General features: G+C 36.7%; 1 protein-coding gene across 3 annotated transcripts in view; it reads left to right on the forward strand.

Moving 5' to 3' along the window:
- Nucleotides 1-13,277: 13,277 nt before the first annotated feature.
- The window catches only part of LOC132167082 (uncharacterized), a 28,700-nt gene continuing 27,754 nt past the window's right edge, over nt 13,278-14,223 (forward strand). For 2 of the 3 annotated variants that reach the window (XM_059577976.1, XM_059577977.1), the window contains exon 1: nt 13,278-13,635. In XM_059577976.1, coding sequence (XP_059433959.1) covers nt 13,366-13,635 — 270 coding nt within the window. In that variant the 5' untranslated portion in view covers nt 13,278-13,365. The remainder of the gene's footprint in view (nt 13,636-14,223) is intronic. The other variant, XM_059577978.1, reaches the window with a different exon arrangement.

Here is a 14,223-nt window from a genome sequence, read left to right on the forward strand (position 1 = left end):
ATTAAACTTTTGTTCTTCGTGAGTTAACACAAAAAACTATTAATTCTTAATGCGTTTCTGAAAATTAATTATCAAGAGAACTTGATGAGATTAGTTATGATGCCCCAAAATACCAAAAATGATTTATTAAAAAGCGACAATTCACTTGAACTTATAAACCATTTTTTTAACCTTCAAAGAAGTGTCTTATTCCCTCGTCAAACCCTCATTAGAAATTAGCCCTAAAAATCCAACCATAACTCTCTGGCTGGATGTTTAGTAGGGACCGCCGAACGTTCGACCATGTCCTTAGTGCTAACGTTCGGCAGGAGACCACCTTGAATGTTTGTTAACCAATTTTTGACCTACTGGTATTAACCAAACGTTCCATCTCCAAGCCTAAAACCACTGTGAAATAGTACAACGCTCACCCCATAGTACCAAACGTTCAGTGACAGTTTGAAAAGTATTTTTAACCTATTCTCCACCTTTGCTGAGCCTCGCTACCCATATACCTCCCCTTTGTCCTTATGTCTACCCTTACACCATAAACACTAACCCAGAGTGAGGAGATTTTCTTGAGAGAGAAAGAGATAGTTTTAGGATAGTTTGCCATCTTCAATGTAAAATCTTGTCCATTCACCTAGCTCTCAAGTTATTCCTGTTGATTTTATAATTTTTGCAAGTTTTAAAGATATCATGTTAGGTTTGTGTATCATTTCTCTTCGAAAAGAAAAGGGTTTTCAAAGGTGTTTGAAACACTCATTGATTTCCTTAGTTTTCATATTTTACTATGCTTGCATGTACTTATTTGGAGTCTAAGATGTAGTTTGTTGCGTGATGACTTGAGGTTAGAAGCCGAAGCATGCATTTCGGCCTCTAACCAAACGTTCTCTCTCTTCTGGCCAAACGTTCACCCCTAAGCTCAAACGTTCGCTACTTGGACAGAGCGTTTGGCCAGTGCCTAGAGTGTGTAGGATTAGAGTTTTTGTGATCTTTTAGCTAGTTCTTCCTGGTTAGGACCTTATGTGTCTCTAGTAAATCATCTAGGATTGTGTATAACGATAAACCATGTTTCATTATAACAAGAATTCGAAATGTCAGACGACTCGAGCGAGCGTACAAGGTAAGTAAATAATTACAATTTTTTTTCCTGAAAAACGTGTTATATGTCAGTTGACTGAACAACGTATGATATGAGCATATGTACCTTTTTCGCAACTTGATAATTGTCGTAATAATTGATTAATGAGATGCATCGTATGACATAATATATCGATACGTGTGATATAATAGCCATTGGCTTACTATATACACTTTATTCTATGGTCAAATGTGTGCGAGTGTGTTATATGAGCTTTGGATCCAATGATTGTTTCGTGACCCGCTGTACTGCCTTGGGTAATTACTAAGCAGTGGTAAGCTTAGTCAGAGGATTAGATGGGTTCTCAGTTGATTAGAAGCCAATGGGAGAAATTTTTGGAGTTTTTCGATTATGACCAAACATTCGGACCTAAACCAAGAAACCGCTAGGTAAAACTGTACACCGAATGTTCGGCAGGGGACCACACTGAACATTCATTGACCAACCTTTGACCCGCTGGGTAATGACCAAACGTACTCTTGCAACTCTAAAATACTGTGCACAATACACCAAACATTAGGTCATGGACCACCAAACGTTCACTGCACTACAGGATAGTCACAACAGCGTCCTCAGTTTTTTTAAACCTATAAATACTCTCTCCCACGCCATTCTAAGCTTCATTGTGCCTTCTGAGCCTTAAAAAAACTCTGCTTGAGTATTTGGTGAGTTTTGAGAGAAGAATGATAGCTTTCCTTGGAGGTTCTAGCAATTGGTTCTTTGGAAACAAACTTTTGACACAATGGCAGCAAACATGTTTTTTAATGTATCTATGTCCAGCCAAGATTATCAGGTTGAAAAATGGATGAGAACTAGACCTTATTTTGCTTCTTATGCGTTAGAATTTTATCTCTTATGATTTTTAAATCTATTTTCTTTATGTTTATTTCATCCGTAGAATACTATTTTTGATTGGTTTCTTCTTTTCAGAATAACAATAGGAATCACTTTCTTATGATCTGCTGATAGGTATTTGAATTTAGCTTCTTACCATGCATTTATAATCTCTTTTAAGTTGTTATTTTAAAAGTGGACTATTCATTTGTTAAACTCTCTGGATATTGTAATTCAATTGACTCTTTGAATTCATTAGTTGTTGTAATTCATAATTTTATAGCTTTGAACTTTGAGGGCTATATGTTGGGATTGTGCCCTGAATCTTAATGATTTTATATCTATATTGACATTTAAATGTTTGTAATGAATATATATATGTTATATTCACTAATTAAAATGATTTGAGCATATAGCATATAAAATGTCTTTTACATGCATATTACCAAGTTCATCATATTTGTTATGCATGTAAAAGGTCCTAGGATTACATTGAATATGGCTATAGGTATGAGTAACATGGTTATCACATAAGGTCATAATCTATAATCCTTGTATCCTTAAATGTATAAAGTTCGCAGTCGGTAAATAGAACTGGGCATTCCATTTTGAGTAAGAGTATTACACATCAAATTTTAGTGATCTACCGTGATTAAGTGAAGCAATAACTTTGGGATAGATGTGTAGTGTGCTGAGATCCTAAGGCACTGAACGGACCAATGAGTTGTCTTTTCATAAATATATAGTATATTAAGGAAAGACAATATGTAAAACCCTGACTTTTTAAATCGTTTTAAAAAGAGTTTTAAACCCTTACTCAACAAGTTAATAGCCTTCTAAATCAGCCCTGAACAGAAAACCTTAAGCTATCTCAGCATAACCCAAAGCCCTCACACTTAAAGCCTTAGAGCAAAACTAGACCCCACCCTTCTTGACCGTACGCACGCCAGTAGTTTCGGACGAACGCTCTTGTCTTTAGTACCGGACATACGCCAAGGGACCACTGGACGTACGGTATTTTTTGGTTGACCATTGGTTAATGACTGTACGTATGATGGACCTTTTGGATTGTTGAATAAACAGTACCGGATGTACGCCCCAATAGTACTGGACATTTGCTACTTTTTAGAACAACCCTACAGCGCCCTCAGCTTTTCTCCCCTATAAATAGCCCACTTCTCTCGCCCCTTGAACGCATTCTTCGCCCCAGACCCTCTGTGTAACCTCTTGTGTGAGTGTTCTTTGTGAGTTTTGTGATTTGAGAGAGAGAAGGGAGAAAGCTTATGTTCTTGCCATTTCCCAAGGTAACCCCTTGCCCATTCCTGTGTTTTGATGTTGTTATTGTTGCTTCTTTACTGTTATCTGTTTAAAAAATACCCTGTTAACATTCTTGCACCCTTTCTTACAAAGCCTAGAAATGTTTTCAAAAGAGTTTTAAAGTTTCTTTGATTTCTTATATTGAGTTTTCTTACGATGCATGTGTTTATTTAGTAGCCTATAAGGAGTTATAGTAGCTTGAAGATTTTGTAGAAACCTTAAAACACCGTTTCGAGCTTTTGACGGATTGCTTAACTCACTAACCGGATGTACGCCATCGAGCTCGGACGTACGGCTAGAAAGCCAGGCACCCACCCTTAAGCCCTACTCACTTGTATTTTAGAGTCTAGCAATCCTTTTGTTAGATAAGGCTTGATATCTTATTCGCAAGGGTCCTTTAGAACTGTGCATAACGATATGTTGCATTTTGTTATAGCAGGATTTAGCAATGTCGGAGGATTCAAGTGAGCGTACGAGGTAGGTATACACTTACGAACTCTTTCCTTAAAAACGTGGGATATGTCAGTTAACTGACCATGAGTATGATATTGGTAACTGCTTTAATAACTAGTTGATAAGTTGCATTGTATGAAATGGGCACCGATACGTACGGAATAATGGCCATGGGCTTACTATATAGACCTCATTCTATGGTCAAATGTGTTTGTTGTTATATGGGCTTTGGATCCAATGGTTTCGTGACTAGGCGCAGCCATTCCCTAATGGATGATCACTATAGGACGGACATCATTAGTGGTGTGGGCCACCCGAGATCAGACTCGGTCGTGCCATTAATGGATGGACGGTAGAGTACAGTGGCTGGGGCACCGGCATTGTATTACAGGTTCATCGGGACAACGCTAACCGTGCTGAGAATGGGTAATATCTCGGGTAGACCATACATGAGAGTTATGACCTATAAAGCACTAGTCTTTCTGCAATTAAATACTTGGGTGATTGCCGCTGGAAGTACACCGCTCTTTTATTAACCAAACAATATTTTTATAGTGTATTAACGAAGATAACATCTCCTTTTAATATTTACTAAAATTTCAGGTTTATTTCTGCTTAAATGGGCTCAATTATACCTAATTGTGAGGTTTACTTACTAAGTCTTTAGACTTACGCTGTTATTACCTCTCTAGAAAATCTATTGCTAGAATCCCAAGGGTGGCACGGTTGCCACTACAGACTTTGCTTTAAAGGTTATCCAGTTTGTTTAGTATTACTGTTAGTTGCTCCATGTCTTGATTTCAAGGAATATAATTGTCCATTTCATGATTTAATAGTTTTCTCAAATTTATATTACCTTCCTATGCATTAACTCTGATAATGCTTAAAGGGGCGATTCTTTATTTAGCCACAAGTTGGTTTAACTAGAGTAATTGCCAGCAACCTTGCTAGGTTAGCCAAGGCTAATTTTAGGGGCATTACACAATAACTCCTTAAAGACTATTTGGACTTTGATTCTAAGTCTTGAGAAGTTCGTGAACTCATATGTGAAGTGTTTATTACTTAGATGTATCAAAGGGTATGACCTATCATCGATCACATCTAACATTGTGGGAACACCAAATTCAAGAAGGAATCAAAATCGTTTGTTAAAGAACAAAGGCCCTGTTTGTTAGACAACAGGGCACTATTCATGCATTTTGAATAAATAAAATAAAATAAATAATGATTAGTATAGAAAAGTGAAAAATTTTGTTTTTTAGTGATTTTTTTATTTGAATAATAGTAAAAAACAAATGATGTGATATAAAAAAGTGAATAATGTGATATAAAAGTGAGAATGTTTTGATGTTGATTTTTTGGAAAATGTCAGGTCTGTAACTTTAGGTATTTAATACAAGTGTTTTTGAAAATAGGGTCACAGGATCTTCAGTTAACTGTCGCCATGAATCCCTTACTACGAAGTTGTAGCAAAATTGATTGTACAAAAGCTTATGACAGAAGAACTTTTAGCAAACTTTATTATCAAAATAACTTTACTAAAGGTGTATATCACTTTCGTGTCTTTTTATTTGCTTTTGTTCGGTGCTTGAGGAAGATGGAGTATGTCCTTTAAGCATGTATTTGTGGTTACAGTCTTGTACATCTCTCCTTCATTTTACAGTGTAATCTAACTCATGTTCTTTTCATTTTCAGCATCATTCAAAGAACAAGAAACGTTTAGTTTGCAATTCAGCTCATGAAATACGCAAAAAAGATGTCTACAATGTCAATAATGATCTCTCAGTGATCTTTATTTTGTAGCATTGTTGTTGTTTTTTTTTTTTTTTTTTTTACTTTTTCCAGAGCTCTCTTTTAGTATTATTGGAACTTTTTCTCTGTTTTTTGGTTTTTTTTTTCATTAGGAATACCCAATATGGGTTTATGTGGCGCTTTGGATGATTGTGATCATTAGTTGGCTAGTTGTTACTTTGGGTTTGCACTTTGGTGTCTATTCGTGTGTTTTATAGATAGGAAATCTTTTGTGGTTTTTTATTTTTATTTATCGTCAGAGTCTTCGGAAATTATATTTGGGATAGTACTGTTTGCCAAACGATTTTGATTTGTTATTATTCATCTCACTTTTTCAACATTCTTTTATGTTTCACATCATATCAATCACTATTTATTACTATTCAAATAAAAAAAATCACTACAAAACAAAATTTTTTCAATTTTCTATATCAAACATTTGAATATATATATATTCGTACTTTTTTTTTACATCAATCCATTTTTGCTACAGTATCCTTGAATTCAAATGAGAATCTCTCATGTGGTTTCTAAGTCTTTATTATTATCATTTTTTAAATTTGGCTTAGCATATTTCTTTAAATTTGGCTTTGTTGGTTTCTTTTGTTAGAGAATATTAGGGGATTTGATTTCATTGTAATCAATTGTAATCTCCTATAATCAGATTTGATGATAATGAAATCTGATTGATTTGATTGTATTTAGATTTAGATTTGGAAAATGTTAAGGTCACAACATAAATTCAATTTATGGCCAACTTCTCTCCTACGTATCATTTTTTTTTTAAAAAAGGGGAAAATGCAATTTACCCCCCTGAAATTTTAGGGGTTTTTCAATTTTAACCCCAAAGTTCAGAAATTGGCAATCTACCCCCTTGAAGTTTCAAAAATTGGCAATTTAAACCCTCCGTTTAATTTTTCCGTCTAAATGGACGGAAATCTATGAAATTACATCATTATCCTCAGGCTTTTTTTAAAAAAATTCCGTCCAATTTAACGGAAATTTTTAACGAAAGGTTTAAATTGCCAATTTTTGAAACTTTAGGGGGGTAGATTGCAAATTTTTTAACTTTGGGGTTAAAATTGAAAAACTCCTGAAACTTCAGGGGGGTAAACTGTATTTTACCCTAAAAAAAAAAATTGATAGAGAGGATTTTGAGATTCTGAAAATTTGGGAAAAATGACAATTTGTTTGGTTTAAAATTCAAATTTTTTTACACGTAGGAGAGAAGTTGGCCATGAGTTGGGTTTGTGTTGTGTCTGTATCAAACCTCTTTAGATTTGATGGTAATCAAATTATTTTGATTGGATTACCAAACTTATTCTACCCTGTTTCTCCTATAAATAAGAGTATCATGTATTATAAAAAATCAATTGAATGAAAGCATAATGTAGTCTTTAGTGCTTTATCTGTGAACGTAGGTCATAGACTAAACCACGTAAAAAAATTTGTGTCTCTTTTACTTTAATTCCACTATTATTTTATTTTTCTCATTTGATTATTAATTTCTTCGTCTTTCCATCGCGACCAAGTTATTTCACCCTAAACCCATTCTGATAAACAACTAAGTTTTTCAAAAATGTCAAGGGAGCACAACCCAAGTTTCTCTTAATATGTAACATAATATATATTATGTTCTGATGCCTTTGTGACGGTAAGTTATGTCAACAATATTCTGCAATTTTGGTAGTTAATAACCTACACTTTGTAATGATTTCTTAGTGTTGTAGGAGGTCAAGTTGAATCTTGAATACTACTTGGTTTTTCAGGACTAATCCAATATATTCTCTTGGATTATAAGACTTGGAAGAGTAATCAAAAATTGATTTGAGTTTTTGATTGTGAATGGCTAAGCTTTCAGGATATAGGAGCCATTTGTCTTTGGTACGTACTTGTACACCATGAGAGGTGTTGGAGGTACAAATGAATTACAGACGGCTATAAATAGGTTCGAAGAGCATAAAGCAAGAAAAAGGTTGAGCTAAGTCTTCCATCAAAGGTTTAGTCTTGTAATTATCAGAAACATATTTAATTGTTAATTTTGTAAGAGGGATTGATTATTAGGAAAATAGTTTTTCTTCAATTTGATTATTACAGAGGTCAATCATAATTTTGGGAAATAAGTCATCGCAAAGTCGCAAAAAATATGCAAAATGAAAACCAAATATATAAATAGATGAGTTTTGAAAGTTTTTCCATAAGCTTTGTATTTATAACAACAATAAAGCTTTGGATTATAATTTACTTTGATAAAAGGATGGGGTTAAAAGTAAGAAGCAATGCCCATGTTTTATAAAAGCAGAAGTTAGTTTTATCAATTTCGTCAAATAAAAGTTTCATAAGTTTGTGCAAGTCAATAGACCCTATAGGACCAACCTTAGTATATCAGTGTCTATAAGCCAATTTTTATTAAGTTTCCACCGTTCCAATTAATCATTCAGATGGTGGAAAGCATGCATATATGAGAAGAATTTCAAGCCATCTAAGTTAAATCTGTTGTGAGCTAAATTCATAATTATTCGTACATCTATATTATACAAACAAACCGATAGTCTCAATTGCTTAGTCAAAAAGATTGAAACGCATATCCTGTGTAGAAAACGACAACATCAAGATAATTGTAGAGAATAAATTTGTGTTTCTGATATATGTTCAATTGTACAATAGAATGACCTATTTATAGTTAAATAAGGCCCTAAAAGAAAGGGAATACAATATCACATAGAATGACCTATTTATAATTACAAAATCACATAAAATCAGCATATTTACAATAATGAATTCAGTATCAAATATTGCAATAATATATGTGGAGAATATTTCAGTAATATATTGAGCATATTTTGTCACACAAATATTACAGAAATATAATATTCTAACATCCCCCATCAAACTCTAGGGGGTGAAGTCAACTTGAGTTTGAAGATAAGATCATTGAGTCGTCCCGGTGGATGAGATTTGGTTAAAATGTCAGCTAATTGATCTGCAGAGGTGACAGAATGAAGATGTCAAAAACCATGCTGAAGATGATGCCAAATGAAATGACAATCAATATCGATATGTTTTGTGCGCTTATGGAAAACATCATTATGAGTAATCTATATAGCACTTCGATTGTCACATTGGATAGGAGAACTGGTGGACTGATGAACACCCATGTCAGACAGAAGCCATCGTAACTAGAGAAGTTCAGATGTAGTGTCAGCAAGAGTACGATACTCAGTTTCAGTACTAGATCAAGCAACAACAGATTGTTTCTTACTGTGCCATGAAATTATAGAAGTTCAAAGTAAGAAACAATATCTAGTGGTGGAGTGACGATCAATGGGATCACCAGCCCAATCAGCATCAGAGTAGGCCCAGAGCTCAATAGATGAATGAAAAGAGAAGTAAAGACCAAGAAACATAGTACCCTTGACATAGCGCAAAATGCGAAGAACAGCAGCATAATGAGTAGATCGAGGTGCACTCACAAATTGACTTACCAAATGAACAGCATAGGCAATATCAAGCCGTTTAACAGAAAGATAAATGAGACTGCCTACTAGCTGCCTATAGAGAGTAGCATCTGATAAATGCTCACCAACCGTGGCTATAAGTTTGACATTGATCTTAAGGGGGCTGCTGACTATTTTACTGTCTGTTAGACCCACTGGAGAAAGTAGGTCATATCCATATTTGGCTTGAGAGAGGTAATAACCATCATTACTCGAAGTAACCACAAGACCAAGGAAGTAGCTGAGTGTCTCCAAGTTCTTCATTTCAAAATTTTGGCTAAGGAAGGATTGAAGAGCACGGATGCCTGAAATGTCATCACTAGTAATAATCATATCGTCTACATAGAGAAGAATAAGGATAATATGAATATCAGTAGTCCGAAGAAAGAGGACTGAGTCATATGAACTAGAAACAAAGCCTTGTTGAGTAACCACAGAACTGAATTTGGCAAACCAAGCACGAGGAGCCTGCTTGAGATCATAAAGTGTTCGACGTATTCTGCAAACTTTGTGTGGCAGATGGTGATAGCCAGGTGGAGGGTGCATATAGACTTCTTCTGTAAGATCACCATTGAGGAATGCGTTTTTAACATCCATCTGAAATAACTGCCAATGACGAACAACAACAACTGCAAGTAAGGATCTAATAGAGGTTAGTCTAGCAACAGGAGCAAAAGTCTCCTTGTAGTCAATACCATTCTCTTGAGCAAAGCCTTTCGCAACAAGAGGAGCCTTATAGCGTTCCATAGATCCATCTGCACGAGTCTTAATTTTATAAGCTCACTTACATCCCACTGCAAACTTCCCAAGAGGCAAATCCACCAAGTTCCGTATATGGGTTTTAAAAAGTGCATCTAGTTCATCACACATAGCTTTCTACCAAAAAGGGTTAGCACTAGCCTCACGATAAGAGTGAGGTTCGTGAAGAGTAGCAAGAACAAAAAAACAATGATAATCATGGAGATGGGTAGGTGGTGCTCTTATCCTATCGGAGCGACAAGGTTCATGGGAAGGCTCGGGAGTGTGTGATGCAGCAGGAGGATCTGTAGTCAAATTAGGAGCAGCCGTAGAAGGTTTGTCCAATGAGCTTAAGTTATCTGCAGATGATCTAGGAAATAAGACAATGGAAGGGTCAGTGAAGACAGGAGAATATGTGGAGGAGGAATGCGGAAAAGACATTTGACTAGTGAACATTTTATGTTCCCAAAACTCTACATGACGAAAGATCCGTAGTCGTCGGGCAATGGGGTCATAGCAGCGATAACCTTTTTGAGTGACGCCATAACCAAAGAAACAACACAAGCGAGAGCGGGGTTCAAGTTTGGTACGCTCATGTGGAGGAAGAGTGGCAACCCTTTGGTGGTCCTTCTTCTTCTTATATTCGAACTTCTTAGGCAATTTTCGAGCTAACTTTATTGCTTTCATGGTTTCCTCTTCATTGATGAATTCCTCCACCTTATCTAACAGTTCTTGGAGGTTGTTGGGTTGTTTCTGTGCAAGTTTTCTCATCATCGACTCTTCGGGAGAGATACCTTGATAGATGGTGGAAAATATAACACCATTAGTGGGCTCTTCCACCTTTAATTTTTCCAGATTGAATCGGATCATAAACTCTTTCAAGCTTTCTCCCTCTCGCTGATGGAGTGTTAGGAGATACCCGGAAGGCTACTTTCTTTCTCGGGACCCCAAGAGTTGAGTTAGGAAGATCCGTGCGAGATCTTTGAAGGTACTTATGGAGTTAGGCATCAAGCTCCGGAACCATTCTATGGCATTTCTTGAGAGAGTCGTGGGAAAGGCTCGGCACGCTATTTCGTTAGGTGTAGCGTGGAGCGCCAGGTGCATTCGATAATTCTCTAAATGCTCAGTTGGGTCCCCGATTCCACTGTAGCTCGGGATCTGAGGTGCTTTAAACTTATTGGGGAGTGGATGGTCAGTCACCTGTTTGGTGAATGGCATTTCCGTCCTTGCAAAAAGTTTACTAACCATGGCGGTCTTATGTTTTTCCTTCCATTCCATAGCCTTGCATCGCATTTTCAACTCCGCCAAGGCTTTGTTGACCTCACTTTGTTAAGTAACTACCAGCTGATTCTGGTGGCCAGTCGATGGTTGACCGTTTTTAGGTTTTGTGGTTTTTTGGGAGTTTTTACCTCTATAAGCGTTTTCCCGAGTATTGCACTCTAGGTTGCTGTTTTCCCCTCCAGTTGTTGTTTTGTTGATCACTTCCATGATGGCGGTGATGACTTTCACCCTGATGACTGCGACCATCAGAGTGGTGGTTATGGTTTCCTTGCTCCTCCGAATGTCCATTCCGATTGACTTCGGACTGGGATTGTGCGGGGAAGCAAAGGCGCAGCTCCTCATTTTGTTGAACGAGGAGCGCCATCTAAGTTTCTAGAGCAGCAATGCGCTCCCTATCTCCTCCAGTTTGTGGTGCTGGTGGAGGTTGTTGATTGGCCTGAATTGTTGATTCCTTGCGGCGGGCTTGGCTTCTGGAGCTTGTGTTCACCATAATCACAGATTTTATTTTGTAAGAACGAAAAAGATATCGTTTCCCATAGATGGCGCCAAACTGTTGGTACAGTTTTCGGTATGGTGGACCTAAGGGGTGAGATCAACTTTGGATGTCACTCCTTTAATTTGCAAGATAGAAATGGGGTTAAGAGAATACGCTGGGGGTGTTCCGGCGAATCCTCCTCCGATGCTAAAGTTAGCTCATTTTCTGAGTTCTGTATAATGTTTAGTGAGAATGAGTCATGTCCCTATGTCTTTGACTTTCATACCCTTTTATAGGTGTAGTGTTGGATGTGACGATGATGACCAGGCATAGGATCTGGTATCCAGGCGTAATGGACGGAGGAGTTAATATTACTGTTCCCTGGCCGTTATGGTCATTGTGAAACTGTTGTTGTTATTAGTGCGAATCCCAAGAATGGCGCATAACTATCACAGCAATTGACCCGAAGATATTTGTAATCAAGGTCGACCCAGAGAATGGTCCGTAACGTCGGTGGCTATCATGAATGGCGATCCAAGAGTGATTTGTAAGTGTTCCTGTAATCAATGAGTATCCGAGAGTGTGGGTAACCATTGATGTGATTAATTCGTGTGTTTGACCCCGAGATTGTTGGCTTGATGACCGCTGCAAACGTGGTGGGGGTAAGTTATCTCGAGCCGTCATAGAATAGTGATGGCGATGGGCTTAGACTTTCAGTATTGGGCTGTGCTTGTAATATCATTTTGGGCTTTTATCACCCACTATGGGGCCTTGGGCTTATTGAGTTTGGTGCGATTTTTTTGTGTAACACAAATATTTTTTTTATAAAAAAGTAAAAAATTGCAAAGATGTTGCAAAAATATTGCAAAGATGTTTTTTTGTTTTTTATAAAAAAATTACCGCTTGAATCTTTACAATTATTTTATTTAATAAAAACATATAGACATTTGAAAATTTTGACAAGATTTAATAAAAAATTTTAACGAAAGTTGATAATTGAAAGAAATTAAAAGTTTAATACCGTTAATTGAGAGCTTTTGCACTTCATAATACTTTCAAAAAATCATGCAGAAGTTCTAGGGGATTTTGTAAAGTTTTTTTTTTTTTTTTTTTTTTTCATTTAAACTCTAGTGGTAGTGATGTGGCACTTCCACGTCAGTCTGTAAACCGAATACGTGTACTACAGTTTACTATAGAGGTGTAAACCCGGTCCCGGTTTCCCTGTTATGGGCTAAAACCGGGAACTGGAACCGAGGTACCTGGTTTTTCATTTTTAAAAACCGAAACCGGAATTGGGTACTTGGTTAATCGGTTATACAATAATCGGCGGGTTCTAGTTGGTACCCAGTTATCCGAATCGGGTAACCAGTTTTTAATTATTATTATTTTTTTTTGCATTTTGAGCTTATTTTGGTATTGGGCCTTTTTTTTTTTTGGGTTTAGGCCTAACTTTTGAGCTTAATTTAACTATTTTGTGCCCCATTTAAAAAAAACAATTAAAAAATATTAATAAATATACTAAATTCGAAAATATATATATATACATATAAAATTAAAAATATATTATTATTATTATTATTATTATATATATACCCAGTTATCCGGTATTTAAAAACTCCAAAACAACCAAAATCGAGCACGTCGGTTACCCATTTTTTCCAATCGGTTTCAAAAATATTTCCTTGTTCCGGTCCGGTCTCTCGGTATTTTTTTACGCCCCTATTTTATTACTGCACCCTATATACTTTTAGGCTTTTAGAAACAACGGCTACCAAATCTGGGGTTTAACAGAACGACCTTAAAACCCTACTCTCTCTCAATCTCAATCTCAGAGCTCAAGCTCCGATTCCATCCCAATGGCGGCATTCAATCACTTCAAGAATATGTACGACGTCGCTCTGAAGCCCCGCCTCCTTCGAACGCTGATCAAAGAGCATGTCCCCGACGATACGCACCCGTTTCCGGACCCCGCTGGGCTCTCCACCGTCGTTTCGGGGATCAAGACGCACGGCCTTCTCGCCGAGTGGTCCTTCGAAAAATCCACGGACCAAAAGAAAATCCAGAACTGGAAATCCGCGGTCGATTCCTGGGTCGAGCGCTTGCTCTTGCTCGTCTCTCACAATATGGTACTCATCAATAGACCTCCGTTTATATGTTTGTTTATTGGTTTTCTTTTATTTTAGGATTAGTTGAAATGGGTGTTTAGATTTTTTATTTTTATTTGCTTCAGTGTCTTGTGGTGAAATTGAAGTTAAATTCATGGGTTCTGTTGGGTTTGTTCAGAAAAGTGTGGACAAGAGAGGGAAATATGTTAATTTAGTATCTGTTTGTGTGGTGTTGGAGGTAAAGGATTAATTGTATTAGTCTTGTAATTGTACAAGGATCCAAGTTAAGTTTGTTACATAACGTTTGTTTTCGGTTTGAAGTAATTTGGAGTCAATTAAATTTTTTTTTTTTGAGAAGTAATTTAGAGTCAACTAATTGGTTAATGATTTTGCATTTGAATACATTTTTGTGAATGGGGGCGTAAAAGAAATGGTAGCTCTGAGTGGTGACATTTCACTAAGTTTTGGAGCTGAATGTGTCTGAAACTGTGCCCTTGGTGGTGGTTAGGGCTTCAATTTGCTTTGATGGGCTCCTTCTGTAGAGTACATTTGTACTTCAGCTGGCATGTGGAATGCATTGGAGGGATATGATTTCTGTGGGCATCCAAC

Source organism: Corylus avellana, chromosome ca1, assembly GCF_901000735.1.
Source record: "Corylus avellana chromosome ca1, CavTom2PMs-1.0".
NCBI lineage: Eukaryota > Viridiplantae > Streptophyta > Magnoliopsida > Fagales > Betulaceae > Corylus > Corylus avellana.